The 20,002-nt window shown below is 32.8% G+C and overlaps 1 protein-coding gene across 4 annotated transcripts in view; it reads left to right on the top strand.

The window, feature by feature from the left end:
• The window catches only part of ADAM2 (ADAM metallopeptidase domain 2), a 131,965-nt gene that overhangs the window by 24,896 nt on the left and 87,067 nt on the right, over positions 1-20,002 (top strand). For all 4 annotated transcript variants that reach the window (XR_009259105.1, XM_058720600.1, XM_058720599.1 and 1 more), the window contains 3 exons: positions 2,345-2,421; positions 2,844-3,012; positions 7,533-7,589. Coding sequence is in view for 3 of the 4 variants with exons in the window: in XM_058720600.1 (XP_058576583.1) it covers positions 2,345-2,421; positions 2,844-3,012; positions 7,533-7,589 (303 nt within the window). In the remaining variant the exon portion in view is untranslated. The remainder of the gene's footprint in view (positions 1-2,344; positions 2,422-2,843; positions 3,013-7,532; positions 7,590-20,002) is intronic.

Below are 20,002 nucleotides of genomic sequence, written 5' to 3'. Positions count from 1 at the left end.
CACTTTCACAAGTAGTTTCTATGGCTTGTTTTATTTCACTGTAATGAGTTCCTTAGATCTTGTGGAAATAAACAAAAATCAAACAAATGAGAACAAGCAAAGTCTACTTATTCCAAGTAGTCATACTTTGGTATACAGCTACCATCACTTGAGTTTTGGCAGACGCTCAAAGGCAGGCAGGAAAGTGGGAAAGGTTTATATGGCGGAAGAAAGGGAAAGCTCAGGTATGCCCTTATTGTTGGCATGAGAAAGCTGTAGGTGAACTAACTAGTAGTGTTGAAACATTTTATGTTTTATGTTTAGGAGTGCATATTTGACTCTCTCTGGTTGGTCCTAAGTTGGAAGGAGAGACAAAAATTAGGTAAGCTGACAGTTGTTAATCAAGTCCTGGTCATTTGGGGGTGACTGTTACATAAGTTAATGTTTAGCTTCCTGGATTATTACTGGAGATAGCAAGGTGCCTTCTCACAAAGTCTGACTTGCAGCAGGCTGGCTTTCTGGGCTATTTCTTGCCAACCTGGGGGTTTATTTCCTGGACAGATTACAGAGGGTTGTGTGACACATTTCTATTTTTATATATGATCTAGCCTTTGTCCATTTGTATATTTAGTGTCTTTGTCTATAATTGCAGTTTTTCACTAAATTTAGGGAAACTTTAGTCATTATCTTTTCAACTGTTTTTGTACCTATTGTTTCTTCCCATTTCTCTGGGACTCCCAATTAAGCATATGTTAGATACATTGTCCCACTGGTTGCTGCAACTATATTTAATTTTTAAAGCTTTTTTTCTTAGCTTTCTCTCAGATTTGATCACTTCTACAGGTCCATATTCTAAGTATTTTTTAAACCTTTTCTCTTGCCTCTCCAATGTGCATTAAGTTCTACCTGGTATATTTCATTTTAAATATATTTTTTGTTCTAAAATTTAGACCTGGCATTTTTATAACCTGTATTTCTCTGCTGAATCTCCTTATTGTGTCCAAATTTTCCTTTATATTCTTGATCACATTTTTAATATCTGTTGTAATTCCTTTATTTTAAAAATAATTGCAAAATGCTTGGTTGTTTCAGGGTCAGTTCTCTTTTGGAATTTTCTCATAACTATGGAGCACATTTTTCTTTTGTTTACATACACAATATTTTAAAATCATAACTTGGCTATATTCAATGATACATTGTGGAGCTTGTGACTTTCTTAATTCTCGCTCTCTCAGACAATTGACTGGAGTGAGTTTCCAACCTCTACTCTCTTGTGTTTGGAGACAGCCAAAAATCTCTCCTTAGTTCTTCCAGTTTTTCTGGTCTTAGTTTCTGCTAAACGACTTGAGATTTCTTTCATATAGTCTCAATTTAGATGTAAGTAAACCTACACTGAAGTTGGTTAATAGCACCCTGTTTTAAGACCTCACTCTGCCTCCTCCTTCCCTGAATATATCACATCCCAGTTTTTAGAAACTGTCAAATCTGGTCAGTAATTTGTTATTGTTGTTGTTGTTGTTGTTGTTGGAACATTAGCTACTTTACACTGCCCTGTGTTGGGGAGTGCTCTCAGGTGCAAACACACACAAATGCAAATATCAGAAAATGCAGTTTTCTTCTTCCTAGTGTGGATTCCCTGCTCCCACCTTTACCTGCCTGCCTTCATAGATGTAGTTAAAACATTATTTTTCCGAAGTTTATATTTGTTATTAGTGAGAGAGGTTTTTTTTTTCTTTTTTCTTTTTTAATTTTTTTTTAATGTTTATTTATTTTTGAGACAGAGAGAGGCAGAGCATGAACAGGGGAGGGGCAGAGAGAGAGGGAGACACAGAATCTGAAACAGGCTCCAGGCTCTGAGCTGTCAGCACAGAGCCCCACGCGGGGCTGGAGTTCAAAGACCGTGAGGTCATGACCTGAGCCGAAGTCGGACGCTTAACGGACCGAGCCACCCAGGAGCCCCTATTAGTGACAGAGTTAATGCAAGCTGTTCTGCCATTACACTCAAGTAATTTTGAAAAGAAAAAAATTCTCTTTTGGATTTATTTTTTTTACCTCTATCTTGCAAACTTAAGTCAAGAGGGTGAAAAAATAAATTTTTTATTATTTTACTTTGATCCTAATGACTACAAATGTTAGGTTTAATTTATAACAGGAAAAATATGGAAGTGTACTTAATTCTCTTTGAACTTGGGAACTTTTTGTTCAGTTGAGCCAAATGCTTATTTAATAATCTTATAAATCTGTTTTGGAAACAATATTTGACACATACACACAAATAAACATATATGTTTTAAATATTTGAAAATAGTTTCTTTAACGTGAATTATTCTAATAGAGGTCTATGTATTTTATCTTTATTTTTCAGAATTTTTGCTACTACCGAGGGTTTATTGAAGGTTATCCAAATTCTATGGTGACCATTAGCACATGTGCTGGACTCAGGTTGTGTTATATAATTTGATAATTACAGAGTATAATATTGTCTTAAAGTTTTTAAATTTTTAAAATTATATTCAGGGGTTCTAAAATGAGGCATGACTTATTGTGGGAAATTGTCAGTGGAAAAGCACAGTATGGAAATTCTTGTAATATCTTCTACCCAATCCAGAATTAAGATTTTTGAGATACTTATAGACTATGAAATATTAATTGCTAGATGCATATCAATAATGTTACTATTCTGTGCCATTCAGTAAGTTTGTAGATATTCAGTAACTTTTTCCTACTTTACCATCTAAGACCAAGACTCAAAATAATCTACATACTGTTAAAAAAACTGTTCCAGTATAATTTTGTTATTTATTTATTTTATTGACTTTAAAAATTCATTATTTTATTTATTTACTTATTTCTGGAATTTGTAGGGGCTTACTACAGTTTGAAAATGTGAGTTATGGGATTGAGCCCTTGGAGCCTTCAATAGGTTTTGAACACGTGATTTATGAAGTAAAACATAAGCATAAAGGTGTTTCTTTATATGCTGAGAAGGGTATTGAATCAAGAGAAATGCCCTATAAAATACAAAGTATAGAGGTAGGTGATTAATTGAGTAAACTTTGATTATTGCTATGCAACAATATAAACTATATTTTTCTAATGCACAAATTATTTACATTAATATACATTATAGGTAGATGTACCAGAAACTTCATGACTTATATTGTAAGCCTCAAAACTAGTCATTCAATTCTCTAGAACTCCAAACAGGCATTTTCCACTGTTAGTAGCAATTTTTCTTGGGATCTGGACCTTTATTGTCTGCAGATGCACTCCTTTCTCCATATTTATTATGTCAAAATGTTGATATAATTAACATATAATGAAATTCACATAAATATTGAAGATATATACCTAGAGTCCTGAGGAGAATCACCAGCATCTTTTAAGGCAATGGCCTCAGGAGAGGCAATTACATTTTCCTCAAGAAAGACAAGGTTAATCTTCCTATGCAGGGATAGAGAGGCTGCTTCTACTGGCAAAGAAGACTCATCAGGATTTAAGGGATCAGTGACTCCTAGCTTTGTCAGAATCTTGCTATATGTCTTTTTTCCAATTTTCAGAATCTCATTGCTTCCCAATTAATGTGCACACTTTAACAGTAGACACCTGTAAGATTGAACATTCAATTTGTGTTATAATTCATCCATTCATTTAATTGAGATTATGAGTTTGGTTTTCAACACTCTCAGCTCTGCAAATACAGTAGTTAAGGGTCTCTTTCAGGGCATATATTTCTTCAGACAAACATAACCAACAAGATGCCTATATATGTTTATGTGTGTGTGATTGGATCAGGTCTACCCATTATGGAGCGTAATCTGTTTTACTCAAAGTCCACCATTATGAATGTTTATCTCATCTGAAATCACATTCACAGAAACATCCAGAATAATGTTTAACTACAAATCAGTGTATTATGGCCCAATCAAGTTGACAGATAAAATTAACCATCATACCAGAGTTAGAAAATTCATTACTATATTTCTTCTAAAACATTTATTAATTTCTTGCATTTTAATTTATAATCCAACATAATTTAATTTTTGTCCGGAGTGAGGTAGTGTTCTAAATTCATCATTTTTTATTTGAAATCTAGTTTTTCCAATTCTTTTTCTTTAAAAAAACTAATCTTTGGCCCACTGAATTTTCATGGCTTCCCTCCCTCCCACCCCCCCCCCCCCCCCCACCTTGCCAAAGATCAGTTCACCATAAATGTTTGGGACTATTTCTGCATTGCAATTACGTTTTATCTTTATGTCTATTCTTATGCTAGAACCACACTTTTATTTGTTTAACCGCTATATCTTTGAAGTATTTTTTGGAATTAGTAAGTGTACACTCTTCAGAGATGTTCTTTTATGAGATTGTTTCGGCTATTCAGGTAGTATTCATTTCCAAATACATTTAAAATTTTATTTTCAATTCCCTTAAAGAACCAGATGGTGTTATGTTGATTTTGTAGATTGCCCTGGGAAATATTGCCATTTAATAATACTGACTCTATCTGTGAACACTGAATAGCTTTTTGTTTTTTAATTTCTTTTTGCAATGTTTTGTATAGTTCAGTTTCTAAGTTGTCATCAAAACTATTTTTGTTAAGTTTATTTCTACATTTTTTATTTAAATATTATTGAAATTTTAATTTTTATTTCAAAGTTATGTTTCTAACTATTAGTGTTTGGAAATTGTTGATTTATATATACTGATTTTTGTATCCTGCAAACTTGTTTAAATTGCTTATTGGTTTCTTATCTTATTGAGCTTTTTGTAGTTTTCTATGTATAAAGTTATGTTATCTTCAATAAAGACAGTTTGTTCTTCCTTTGCAATTAGGATACCTTTCATTTATTTTTCATTGCCTAACTGCCCTAGTTAACACCTCAAGTATAATGTTGAATAGGTGAGAAAAGATATCCTTGTCTTGTTCCAATCTTAGGAGGAAAGGATTCAGTCTATTGCCAGTAAGTATGATATTAATGGTGAAATACAATAAAAAAATCCCTGTAATTTATGACTCACTTTACTCTCTGAAAAAACTCTCCTGTTTTTCATTCTATCCCATGTTTTCTGACTTTTCCTTATAGATATACTCACATTCTAGGTACCGATATTTCCTTTGTTAGGTTTCAGATTTTTATTTGTCATATACCTTTCTATGGATTTGTCTGCTGTAATTTACAGATCTCCCACTTTCTTTCTAAATTTCTTCCTGAGTTATCCCATATTGGACTTAATGATCACTCAAGTTAAAATACACAAACACACATTATCTATCTACTTATTTATGTATATCTATCATCTATATATCTAAGTAAGTTTGTAAGTTTGTATCTATCTCTCAAATTTTATCTTCATGTCCCTTCTCCCTCCCTGAATATTCATACCAAAGACCTTTGATATCTTTTAAACTTAAACCTTTAATCCATCTATATTGGAATTGGATCATCTGGAGGTGTTATGTGATTTTCTTGCTTAGATCCAATTCTCTAGTATTTACTTGACCAAAGCAAACTTTCCTGCAGTTGGAATCATCTTTATGTAACACATAACTAAGAAATTTGTCTCTGTATATGGCTACTTTCTCTTATCAAATAAAATAACTTTAGAGGTCTTTTGAAATCAAGTTATCTGCTTTCAAAGCTATCAAGTTATCAACTTTTCCAACACATAACAATTCGTGGCATTAATTTATGCAACTTTGTATTGAACTTTTATTTGGCCAGAACGGACTATGTATTTTTTTCTGCATGAAAGCTTATTGTTCCATAAATGAGTAAATAAATTCTTGTTAACTAAATATTACCAATTTCAATCTCAAAGAAGACAGTGATCAAGGATTATTTCAGTGAATGTTAGCCAACACTTATTTTCCTTAAAACAAAGAAATAGATTTTAATCACTCAATCCATTAATGTATTATTTCTCTCAAATAATTTAAATGTTTACTTTTATCCTCAGGTAAGGTAGTGTCATTTCTTGTTTAGGGACTTTAATAAAATGATAAAGTTCTATAAGCAAAACTTCTTTGCAATATTTGGTGCTTAATTTTGGAAGTAATAGTAAGAAACCAGTTAGACAACAAGGGGATTTCACTTGCATTTTTAAAATGAAACCCTTAAATCTCCAAGACTTGGGCCAAGAAAGAGAAATTTAAGGTGAGGGGGAATTTAAAGTGAATAGTCAATCATCTCTAAATGTGTCTTTCTGAACTTTCTCAACTTTTTTTCCCCTTTAAATTCATATAACTGTCACTTTTCTGATATCCACTAAATACCAGATTTGATGTTCCTCTTTAATTCTCTTTTTTATGCATTAAGGAAAGCATTTTAATGAAAACGAAATGGTTTTGAACTTTCAGGGGATTAAATATCAGTGTAAAGAAGAAAAAGCACACACTAAAATGAGCATGATAACATTTTCCTCAATTTCTGAAATTTGGTCCTCCTTTTCTACTTCTAAATATTTTCCTGTGCATGTAGATGATATGCTATTTTAGTAACAAAATATTTTGAGTTATCCACACTATAGTCTTAAAGTGCTTGCAATGTCTGTCTTACATGTTTTCCCCAGTGCATTTCTCCTTCATAAAAACTGATGAAAATAAGTAACATTTTATTGGTAGTAATTATAACAATTATTATTGTATCCCCATGTTTGGGAAACAATCTGAGTCGCATAAAAATAAGCCAGCTTTCAAACACCGTTAGGGTTCACATTTATGCCTAATTTAATTACTATGATCTACATGGATCACATCATATCCAGAATATACATCTTGAGATTTCTATGATCCAATTTAAGAGTGTTAGTTATTTTGATTCTCTATTGGCTAGCATTTTTCTGAGGTAAATTATACAAAAGTTAACTTTATCCTTTAAATGAAATCCCACTCCTCTAAACACAGATGTGTCCTCACCTTTTAGGGATACAGAAAAAAAAAAACATAGTACCACATACTACTGTATAATAGGATTTTTAATCTAATTAAACACATACATCTTGTATTGGGAAGTCAATTGAGAAATAGAAACAGAGAAAATAAGATGAATAGACAAGTACCAATGAGAATATGGACAATGGAATTAGAGGAAAGTTTTCCTTGAGTGAATTAAATATTTGATCAGGTGGGGTGCCTGGGTGGCTCAGTCGGTTGAGCGTCCAACTTCATCTCAGGTTATGATCTCAGGGTTTGTGAGTTCGAGCCCCGCGTTGGGCTCTGTGCTGATAGTTGAGGGCCTGGAGCTTGCTTCGATTCTGTGTCTCCCTCTCTCTCTGCTCCTGCCCTGCTCACACTCTGTCTCTCTTTCAAAAATAAATAAGGATTAAAAAAAATTTTTTTAATAAAAAATAAATATTTGATCAGGTAGAAAAGATGTGACAAAGGCAAGATTTCTGAAAATGATTCAGTGATGCCAAGTTTTGCTTATATTATCTGGTTCTATTTTTTATATATAAATCAGATTTTGCGACATCGAATTCATGAAGTAGTGATAAATATTAAAATATTTAAGTAATTCTTCAATTTTGATGTAAAGTTTGTGGATTTTTTTCAGCCACTCTCAGAGTTCTCTCAGTATATAGAAATGCATGTTGTAGTTGAAAAAAATTTGGTAAGTATATTTTAATTTATTTTACGTCCATTTATTTTAGCAATGAAGGTTTATAAAAAAGTTGGAATAAATTTTTAACAAATGACCATAAATGACAATTTTTGTTTTATTGCTGCTTTAATGTATTTTAAATTACTACTATCAGTAAATTGAAAATAAAATATCTATAAACTTATTCCTAATTTTATATAAATAATATAAATAAACATAATTGCTACCTTTAGAATAGTTTCTTAGTAATTTTTATTTATAATTTTTATTTATCTTTTCTATTTCCCTAATGCTTGGCAATGCCTGACCTTTTTACTGTCCCCAAAGTTTTGCTTTTTCAGAGTGTCATGTAATTGAAACATATAGTGTATGTTTTAAACTTTGCTGCATGCCTTTTCCTGGCTTAATAGCTCATTTCTTTTCAGCACTGAATAAAATTCTATTGCCTGGATACATCACAGTTTATTTAGTCACTCACATACTAAAGGATATCTTGGTTGCTTCCAAGCTTTCAAAATTGTAAACCAAACTGCTAAAAACATCCATGTGCAGGTTTTTGTGTGGACATAAGTTATGACTACTTTGGGTTAATACCAAGGAGTATTATCTCTAGATCATATGTAAGAGTTTGCTTCATTTTGTAAGAAAATGCCAGAATTTGTACTAGAGTGGCTGTACCATTTTGCATTTGACACTTTAAATATATTATCCTAATGTCTTCTGACCTCTGAGGTTTCTGATGAAGAAAATGACTGATAATCTTATCATCCCTTCTATGTGATTAATTACTTCTGTCTTGCTGCTTTCAGTATTCTATATTTGTCTTTAGGTTTGACAGTTTGATTACAATGTCTTTGATTATAATGTGTCTTGTGGTTTCTTTTTGGATTTATGCTTCTTAGTGTTGTTGAGCTTCCAGGATTTGTAGGTTCATGTATTTTATCAAATTTGGGAAGTTTTTTGTCATTGTTTCTTCAAAAATAATCTCTATTCTTTTTCAGGGATTCCACAATTCATATATTATTCTGCACAGTGGTATAAGTCCCCCTTTACCCCCCTCTTTGGTTCTTAGTAATTTCAATTATCCTACCCTTGAGTTTGTTGATTACTTCATATGTCTCTTCACATCTACTGTTGACCCCTTCTAATGAATTTTCAATCTATTTATTGTATTATTCTACTCCAGAATTTGTTTCAAAATTAAAATAATTTCTATATCCTTGTTATTTTTCTCATTTTTTTTCATATATCATGTTCCTTTTTTAAAATTTCCTTCAGTTCGTTCTTTTCCCTTAGCTGTTTCAGTATACTTTATTTTACTTTTCATAAAATTTCTATTTAAATTCCAGTTAACATACAGGGTAATATTAACTTCAAGGGTGATTCAACACTTCATACAACACCTGATGCTCATCACAAGTTCACTCCTTAATCCACATCACCTATTTAACCCATTCCCTACCCACTTCTTCTCTGGTAACCATCAGTTTTTTCTCTATAGTTTGTTTGGCCTCTTTCTTTTTTTTATCCCTGTGCTCATTTGGTTTGTTTCAAAAATTACACATATGAGTGAAATCGTGTGGTATTTGTTTTTCTTTGACTTATTTTCCTTAGCGCAATGAGAGCTCCATCATATCATTGCAGATAGCAACATTTCATTCTTTTTTATGGCCGAGTGATATTCCATTGTGTCATTCATCAGTTGATGGACATTTGGGCTGTTCCCATAGTTTGGCCATTGTAGATAATGCATGTATCTCTTTGAATTATTATTTTTACTCTTTGGGTAAATACCTCATGGTGCATTTGCTGGATTGCCTACAGTTTTTTATTTTTAACTTTTTGAGGAATCTCCATACTTTTTTCCAGAGTGGCTGCACTGGTTTGTATTTCCACCTACAGTGCAAGAGGGTTCTCCTTTTTCCATATCCTCACCAACACCTGTTATTTCTTGTGTTGTTGATTTCAGCCATTCTGATAGGTGTAAGATGATATTTCAGTGCAGTTTTGATGTGTCTCCTGATGATCAATGATGCTGAGCATCTTTTCATTTGTCTGTTGGCCATCTGGATGTCTTCTTGAAAAATATCTATTCATATCTTCTGACCATTTTTAAATTGTATTATTCATTTTTTTTTATTTTGGTGCTGAGTTTTATAAGTTCTTTATAGATTTTGGGTACTACTTTTTTTGCATATCTTCTCCCATTCCATAACTTGCCTTATAGTTTTGTTGATTGTTTCTTTCACTGTGCAGAGGCTTTTAATTTTTATGTAGTCCCATAGTTTATTTTTGCTTTTGTTTACCCAGCCTCAGAAGACATATCGAGAAAGAAGTTGCTGTGGTCAGTGTCAAAGAGGTTACTGCCTATATTCTTCTCTAGGATTTTTATGGTTTCTGGTCTCACATTTAGGTCTTTAATCCATTTTGAATTTATTTTTTGTGTATGGTATAAGAAAGTGGTCCAGTTTCATTCTTTTGCATGTTGCTGTTCTGTTTTCCCAACAGCATTTGTTGAAGAGACTTTTTTCCCCATTGGATATTCTTTCCTGCTTTGTTGAAGATTAAGTTGTGAAGTTGTGAGTTTATTTCTGGACACCCTATTCTGTTCTATTGATCTATGTGTCTGTTTTTGTGCCAGTACCACACTGTCTTAATCACTACAGTTTTATAACATAACTTGAAGCTATGATTGTGATGCTGGAATTGTGATGCCTCCAGCTTTGCTTTCCATTTTCATGATTGCTTTGACTATGCAAGGTCTTTTGTGGTTCCATACAGGTTTTAGGATTGTTTGTTCTATTTCTGTGAAAAATTCTGTTGGTATTTTGATAAGGATTACATTAAACGTGTAGATTGCCTTGTATACTATAGACATTTTAACAATATTTGTTCTTCCAATCCATGAGTATGGAACCTCTTTCTATTTCTTTATATCCTCTTCAATTTCTTTTATTAACTATTTTATAGTTTTCAGAGTACAGGTCTTACACTTCTTTGGTGAGGTTTATTCCTAGGTATCTTATTGGATTTGGAGCAATTATAAATGGGAATAACTCCTTAATTTCTCTTTCTGCCGCTTAATTATTGGTGTACAGGAATGCAACAAATTTCCGTACATTGATTTTGTATCCTGGGACTTTACTGAATTCATGTATCAGTTCTAGGAATTTTTTTGATGAAGTTTTTTAGACTTTTCTATACAGAGTATCATGTTATTTGCAAATAGTTAAATTTTGACTTCCTCCTTGCTGATTTGGATGGTTTTTATTTCTTTTTGTTGTCTGATTGCTGAGGCAAGGTTTTCTAGTACTATGATAAATAACAGTGGTGAGAGTGGACATCCCTGTCTTGTTCCTGACATAGGAACATTTTTTCCTCATAAAAGATATTAGCTGTGGATTTTTCACAAATGGCATTGATTATGCTGAGGTATGTTTCCTCCAAGCCTACTTTGTTGAGAGTTTTTATCATGAATAGATGTCTTCAGGTACTTTTTCTACATCTATTGAAGTAATAATATAATTCTTATCCTTTCTTTTATTAATGTGGCATATCACGTTAATTGATTTGTAAATATTGAAACACCCTTGCAACACAGGAATAAATCCCACAATTGTGGTGATTGGTTTTTTAAAATGTATTTCTGGATTCAATTTGCTAGTATTTTATTGAGAATTATTGCACCTATTTTCATCAGGAATGTTGGCCTGTAGTTCTCTTTTTTAGTGGAGTTTTTGTCTGGTTTTGATATCACTGTAATGCTGGCCTCATAGAATGAGTTTGAAAATTTTCCTTCCTCCTGTATTTTTTAGAATAGTTTGAGAATAGGTATTAACTCATCCAAATTGGTAGAATTTGCCTGTGAAGCTATTTGGCCCTGGGCTTTTGTTTATTGGGAGATTTTTCAATATTGACTCAGTATCTTTGCTGGTTATTGTTCTGTTCAAGTCTTCTATATCTCTTGTTTTCATTTTGGTAATATATATGTCTTGGAATTCATCAATGTCTTCCAGGTTGTCCAATTTGTTGACATATAGTTTTTCATAATATTCTTTTATAATTGTTTGTATTTCTGTGGTGTTAGTTGTTATTTTTCCTCTCTCATTTGTTATTTTATTTATTTGGTTCCTTTTTCTATGTCTGTCTGTTTGTCACTCTCTCTCTTTTTGATTAAGTCTCACTAGAGATCTATTAATTTTATAAATTTTTTTAAAGAACCAGCTCCTGGTTTCATTGTTCTCTTTTTTCTCCCCAGTTTCTGTATAATTTACTTCTGCTTTAATCTTTACTATTTTCTTCTTTCTACTGGCTTTAGGCCTCATTTGTTATTCTTTTTCTAGCTCTTTTAGGTGTAAAGTTAGTTTGTTTATTTGAAAAATTTCTTGCTTCTTAGGGTAGGCCTGCATTGGTAAATACTTTCCTCTTAGGACCACGTTTGCGGCATCCTAAAAGTTTTGGACTCTTGCATTTTCATTATCATTTGTTTCCATGTATTTTCCTTGTTGACCCGTTCATTAGCATGTTTTTTAATCTCCATGCGTTTGTGGTTTTTCCAATTTTTTTTCTTGTGCTTGACTTCATTTCATAGCATATGGTCATAAAAAGTACATAGTATGATTCAGTTGTTTTGTAATTGTTGAGGCCTGATTTGTAATAGAATATGTGATATATTCTGGATGATGTTTCATGTGCACCTGAAAAGATTTTGTATTATGCTGGTTTGGGATGGCATGTTCTGAATATATCTATTAAGTCCATCTGGTCCAGTGTGTCATTCAAAGCTATTGTTTCTTTGTTGATTTTCTGTTTAGATAATCTATCTGTTGATATGGGTAGGGTTTTTAAGTCCCATGCTATTATTGTATTATTATCAACGAGTACCTTTATGTTTGTTATTAATTGTTTTATATATTTGGGTGTTTATGTTGGGGGCATAAATATTTACAATTGTTGTAACTTAGTGTTTTATTGTCCCCTTTATGATTATACAATTCCCTTTATCTCTTGTTACAGTCTTTGTTTTAATGTCTATTTTGTCTGATATAAATATTGCTACTCTGGCTTTCTTTTGACATCCATTTGTATGATAACTGTTTCTCCATTCTCTCGGTCTCAATCTGTAGATGTCTTTAGGTCTAAAGTTAGTCTCTTGTAGGCAGCACATAGATGTTTGTACCTACTATTTTTTCTCGTTTTTATTTTTAGGTCAGGTTTCCTAGGGGTTTTATTTGTTTGTTTGTTTTTGTTTGTTTGTTTGTATCTTGGGTGAACATATCTTAGTGGCCAGCCAGCCAATTATTAGGAAGAGGCTATCCTCCAACAATTGAGCTAGTAAGTGTTCCATCCTGGATTTATCTCTGGGTTGGGAATAATATTCAATATTTAGACAGTATTTTAAGTCAGGGAGGTTTTAAATTCCATGAGACTTTCTCATATCTCTTCTGGTAGTGAGTAATGTCTTAAGTTTATCTATGATGTTGTGGATATCTTGGATCTCTTTCAGTGTCTCCTGAGCCTGAATGATACCTTGTAGTTGTGTATGCATGGAATATTTCAGACTATCAAGAATATATGATGCAGCATATTTGTTGTATATGTTGGCTGTTGCATTCTCTCCACCTCCATGTTAGATTTCCAGGTAGTCTTCTGAGAACTTTTTCAGAAACTAGGAGAAGCACACTCCATTTTAGCTATAATAATGACTTTTAATGTTCATTTGCCACAGAGATTACTACTGCTTTGGGCAATGTATCTGGGCATGCACCCAGGGCATTTTGCCTTTTCTCTGCTCCAGAACAGCTCATCTTCCTCTGATGACTTATATTTTTTGACCAACCATGGTAGAATAACTACACAACAGAACTTAAGATGGGGATGGGGACAGCTTCAGGTAAGATGCAACATATTCTCACTATTTTCAACATCAGGTTAGCAGTTTTTCTTTAATAAATTCTTCTAATATTTTTGTATGGCCATGGTCAATTACTAGAATCTTGAAATGTTTTTTGACAATTTTGTTTTATCATTGCTTATCATGGAAAGGATCCACAGAGGTCATCATTTCACCATCTCAGAAGTCCTGATGTAATTATTTCTTTAATTCCCCAGTAATTTATGAACTCTTCTTTCTATAGGTTTTACACATTTGCTAGGTATTTTATTTCACTGTCTGTAAGTTAGATATTTTCATATATTCTTATTTTTATTTCTTGTTATTAATAAATTCTTAAATCACTTTTTGTGCATTGGTTTGCCTTTGTTGCATAACAAGGTACTCCAAAAAATTTAGTAGTTAAAAAAAAACTCCAACTATTTATTCAGCTCACAATTTTAAAATTTATTCTGATCTCAGCAAGATTTTCTCTTGCTATACTGGTATCACTTATCTGTCTTTAGCAAGGTACTAATTATACATGAGGTTGGCTGATCCACAGGTGTCTTAGCTGGTATGTTTAATCTCTGCTGCACATGGTGACTTGTCAGTCTGAAAAAAGTCCTATAGTTTTTTATTTTTATTTTTTGGGGGGTTGTTTACAATGCTAGTAACATTGACAAGGTCCTTCAAAACCGTGAGAATGGACAACATTCAAGTTGTAAGTGATTTATAAGCCTTTCCTTATATCATGATTGCTAAAGACATCCAAAAAGAGTAACAATGTCCAGCCTCTAATTCAAGGGGTAGAAAGTTACACTTTGCTACACTCCAAAGTGCCATGATACAGGAACAGAAATAATGTAAAGCAATTTGCATTTTCCCTGCTTTTTGCCTGAAAGTTTAGCACATTGGTCACCGCCCACTTTCTAATAACACTTGAATCATAATTTTAATGTTTACTAAAATGTTCATTTCAATTCTTTTTTCATTTCCTTGACTTTTCTACTTCAATAATGCTATTCATCAACCTGCCTCAGCCATCAGCTTCTATAATTATACATTATAATTGACTGCTACTATAATATCACTCTTCCATACTCTAATATTCAAGCATTACAATCTTAGACTATGTTTTTTTTTTGTACACCAATCTCTTTCCTCATTTCCAGTCTTCCTTATTTTATGCCACCAAGATTTTTATCCATTAATTATATCACTGCTTCATTAACCTCCAAAATGTACTCCACTCTTCCTTACAAACCATGTATATTATGGTTCCCCATTATTGCATTATTGTCACTCCTTTGCAAACATCCTCAACTCACTTGCCATTTTTTCCCTTTAATGGTCTCCCTGGAAAAGCCTCGAACCTGGTTAAATTGAAATGAACAAGTAATCTGTTTACAACTAGAAGGAATATACAATAGGGAATGCTGTCACTTTAATTTCATAAATCTCCAAACTTCAACATGCCTTTCCACTTTTAATTGGTTACTTTGCTGACTCATATTTCACAGACAAAATAGAACAAATCAGGGGAGAAAGTCCACAAACTTTGGTCATTTTATCAAATATTGAACTTGGAATTTAAAATAATATTCTCTACTTTCCTTGATGTTAGTAAGAATGAAATGGTGCTCCAATCTAACATTAGAACTCTGTGTACATTACCACTCACCCACTCAAGGATGTGACAATAAAAAACCAAGCTCACATTATCAATTTTCATCAGGAAATACATGCTATTCTATATTAAAAACAAATAAAACAGTTAACAGTTTCTCTTCTTTTAGGTAACACACCAATATTTTTCTTTAATTTATAACACTTCTTGAAATATTTGTTTGTATTTACTGGTCCTAATTCCTCTCTTAATATTCTGTCTTTAACCTGACCAATCTCATTTTTATTCCTATTTTTATCCCCCAAATTAATTATAATGCAAAATTTATTTCTACCTTTCTAAATTAACTATTTCATTCAAATAACTAATAATACTACTTTGAAGCATTTGATAGGAATTGCTGGCAAATTTTATCAAATGCTTCTCAGCATCTATTATTACATGTGTTATGCAGGTTTTCTCCTGCAGTTTGTTGATGTAATGGATAATGTTTACATATTTTATTGATGTTGCACATTAGTTTACTGGAAAACTACTCTCCTTCATCATCACATATTATTCTTTGATATATTGCTGGAATCTATTGACTAATATTTATAATTTTTGCTTTTATATTAATAACTATGGTTGTTTTATAGTTTTGTTAAATAGATCAATTAACACAGAAGAAACCTAAAGACGATTAAAAGACTAAGATTAAAAATTTCATCAGGAGCTTATGAGCTCACAGCCACATTTTATCTAAATTTTATGTAACTGATGATTAGATTCTAATCTAGTGGTTTCAAACTTTGGTATGAATAAGAATCACTCAGGAAACTTGGTGATAAAACCAGCGACACACACCCTGCTGTCCTTCAACAAGCCTCGGTTTGTATATTCTTTGTTCATTTTCCAGGTGATTCTGACACGTACCAAAACCTGAGAACTACTTTCTAAACTGTTCAGAAAGTTCCTAATTCATCTTATAGAAACAAAGGAGTTAATACCAAAAATCTAATGAGGCTAGGACCTTTTTACCTTTTTTTTAAAATATAAAATTTATTGTCAAATTGGTTTCCATACAACACCCAGTGCTCATCCCAAAAGGTGCCTTCCTCAATACCCATCACCCACCCTCCCCTCCCTCCCACCCCCCCATCAACCCTCAGTTTGTTCTCAGTTTTTAAGAGTCTCTTATGCTTTGGCTCTCTCCCACTCTAACCTGTTTTTTTTTTTCCTTCCTCTCCCCCATGGGTTTCTGTTAAGTTTCTCGGGATCCACATAAGAGTGAAACCATATGGTATCTGTCTTTCTCTGTATGGCTTATTTCACTTAGCATCACACTCTCCAGTTCCATCCACGTTGCTACAAAAGGCCATATTTCCTTCTTTCTCATTGCCACGTAGTATTCCATTGTGTATATAAACCACAATTTTTTAATCCATTCATCAGTTGAGGGACATTTAGGCTCTTTTCATACTTTGGCTATTGCTGAAAGTGCTGCTATAAACACTGGGATACAAGTGCCCCTATGCATCAGCACTTCTGTATCCCTTGGGTAAATTCCTAGCAGTGTTATTGCTGGGTCATAAGATAGATCTATTTTTAATTTTTTGAAGAACTTCCACACTGTTTTCCACAGAGGCTGCACCAGTTTGCATTCCCACCAACAGTGGAAGAGGGTTCCCATTTCTCCACATCCTCTCCAGCAGCTATAGTCTCCTGATTTGTTCATTTTAACCAACTTATTACCTTTTAAAAACATAAATCAAATTGTATCAATCTCCTGCTTAAGATTTTTTATTAGTTTTTCTTTTATCTTTTTTTAATTAATTGAGGTATAATTGACATATGACATTGTATTAGTTATAGGTATATAGCATAACGATTCAGTATTTGTATATACTGTAAAAGGGCCACCACCATAGGTCTAGTTAACATCTGCAGCATACGGTTCCAAAATGTTTTTTCCTATGATGTGAACTTTTAAGATCTATTTTATTAGGAACTTTCAGATATGCAGGTATTATTAGCTATATATACTATACATTACATCCCCATAACTTACTATTTTATAAATGGACGTTTATGCCTTTTGATACTCTTCACTCATTTTGCTCATCCCTCACCCCCTCTTCGGGAAATCTCCCAATTTTTTCTCAGTATCTATGAGCTTTTTTTTTTTTAAACTCCACATGTAAATGAGATCTTAGGTATCTATTTTTCTCTGTATGACTTAATTCACTTATTAATTCACTTGGCATAATGTCCTTAAGGTCCATATATGTTGTCACAAATGGAAAAAAATCATTCTTTTTATGGCCAAATAATATTCCAATGTGTGTGTGTGTGTGGGGTGTGTGTGTGTGTGTGTGTGTGTGTACATCTCACAAGTTCTTTATCCATTCATCCATTGATGGACAATTACATTTTTACCATATCCTAGCCAGCATTTCTTATCTCTTGTCTTTTTGATAACAGCCATTCGAGCAGGTGTGATGTTCTGTCTCACCCTTTAAGTGATTTTTTCATTTTTATTCTGTGCCCTTTAAGTGATTTTTTTCATTGTTAATGTCATTATTTGTATGTTTGTATATTTGCCATTTTGACTTTTTCTGTTTCATAACTCTTTGTTCCTCCTCTATTATCTCTTTTTGACATAAGTGCATATTTTCTAGTTTTTAATGTTTTAAAAATTATCTTTTTATTAGAAATAATTGTTTACTCATATGCCATTGTAAGAATATATAGAGATCATTGTTTGTGATAGAGCCATTGCCTCCAAACAAAAACTTTTATTCTGAAGTTTTTACTCTGGAGTATCTCAAACCATCCTGTTCTTTTATTCAATCCTGCAAAATCTGTGATTTTGCCCTATCCTAATTTTAACACACTTTTAAACAACTACTCTCTTAATTTCTTTGATGTTGTTTCTGCCCTAGCTGCTATCCAAAAATTATACTCTTAGTCTTCTTTATTAATTGCACATAAGTGAGCTTCTAAATTGGAATTGAAACATTTACCATAGCTTTGTTATCTCAAATGTTGGCATAAAGTGCTTGAATTATTGATTGTTCACCTTAATTTATTTCTCTGTGTTTGTTGATTTGTGTTGTTTATGACTATTTATCACCAATAGTGTTGGTTTTCTTTTTTACTGAATAAAATATATATTAAAATAAAAAGAATATATAGAGATCCCATGTATCCTTTATTTTTTCCCATTTGTAGCATCTTAAAATATTATAGTACAATATTACATCTACGATATTGACATACATAGTCAAGAAACAGAATAATATGAATATGAGGATCTGTTGTGTGGCCTTTTCAGAGCCACACCCACTTCTCTTTCATCTCTCTTCATCCCACACCCACTTCTCTTTCATCTCTGAAAACAACTACTCTGTTCTCCGTGTCCATATTTTTAATTTCCAAAATGGAATATAAATGGAATCATTCAATATATAACATTCTTGGATTATCTTTTCTCATAAGGCCATTCTGGAGGTTCTTCTAGCCTTAACTACCTCTTTTTTAAAGAAATATTTATGTATTTTTGAGAGAAACAGCGCAAGCAGGGAAGCGGGCAGAGAGAGAGGGAGGCAGAATCTGAAGCAGGGTCGAGATTCTGAGCTGTCAGCACAGGGTCTGGCGTGAGGCTTGAACTCATGGACCACAAGATCATGACCTGAGCTGAAGCCGGTCGCTTAACTGACTGAGCCACCCAGGTGCCCCTAGCCTTGACTACTACTTAAACAAACTTTAAAGTCAATCTTCCTGCTCTTAGTGCCAATTTCTCTTGAAGAAAAACTTATGTAGCCAATCTCAGTATTTTAGAGTCTTCGAGGTGAATTAGATTGCTGCACTGGTGTTTCACTTAAATTTCTTAAATCTGCTTAATCATTTATCACTTACTTGTTCTTCAGTTTTCAAACTTTGTGTTTGTTTCTTTCATTTGTGCTTTTGAAAATTTAATTTTCTATTAATTGCTTTTAATAATTTAACACTTTTAATTTTTTAAATGAGGTTTCAGGAAGGCATGGTTCTGAAGGCATGTATTCAATCTATAATCTTTGTTCTTCACACTTAGATATTATATTTAAAATAATTTAATGTTTATCTTTGGGGAGGAGAGAGACAGAGAGAGAGAGAGAGAGAGCAGGGAAGGGGCAGAATGAGACAGAGACACAGAATCTGAAGCAGGCTCCAGGCTCTGAGCTGTCAGCACAGAGCCCAATGCGGGGCTCAAACTCAGGAACCACAAGATCATGACCTGAGCAGAAGCTGGTTGCTTAACCCACTGAGCCACCCAGGCACCACTTAAATCTTATAGTTTAAAACTAAGATTTTCTCTCAATAATTATTATTTATTTGATAGTAAAACATATCTTATATGTAGTGTCTTATTTCAAATTGAGATATAATTGCCATGTAACATTATATTAGTTGCAGGTGTATGGCATAATGACTCAGTATTTGCAAAATATGTATTGAAAAATGACCACCACACATAGTTACACTTTTTTGTAATGAGAATTTTTATGATCTACTCTTTTAGCAACTTTCAAATATACAATACAGTTTAATTAACTATAGTCATGATGTTGTACATTAATCCTCAGGGCTTACTTATGGTATAACTGGAAGTTTGTGCCAAGTGATCAACTTCGCCCATTCTCCCACTCCTTATACCCCACCTCTGGAGACCATCAATCTTTTTTCTATATCTGTGAGTTTGGTTTTTGTTTTGTTTTGTTTTGTTTTGTTTTGTTTTTAGATTCCACTTATAAGTGAAATAATTCAGTATTTACCTTCCACTGTCTGATTTATTTCACTTAATCAAATGCCTTCAAAGTGCATCCATGTTTTCACAGACGGCAAGATTTTCTTCTTTTTTTATGCCTGAGTAATATTCCATTGCACACATGTACCATA

Source organism: Neofelis nebulosa, chromosome 3, assembly GCF_028018385.1.
Source record: "Neofelis nebulosa isolate mNeoNeb1 chromosome 3, mNeoNeb1.pri, whole genome shotgun sequence".
In the NCBI taxonomy this organism is placed as follows: domain Eukaryota; kingdom Metazoa; phylum Chordata; class Mammalia; order Carnivora; family Felidae; genus Neofelis; species Neofelis nebulosa.
Note: the sequence above shows the minus strand (reverse complement) of the source record. Positions and strands in the feature narration are given on the sequence as shown.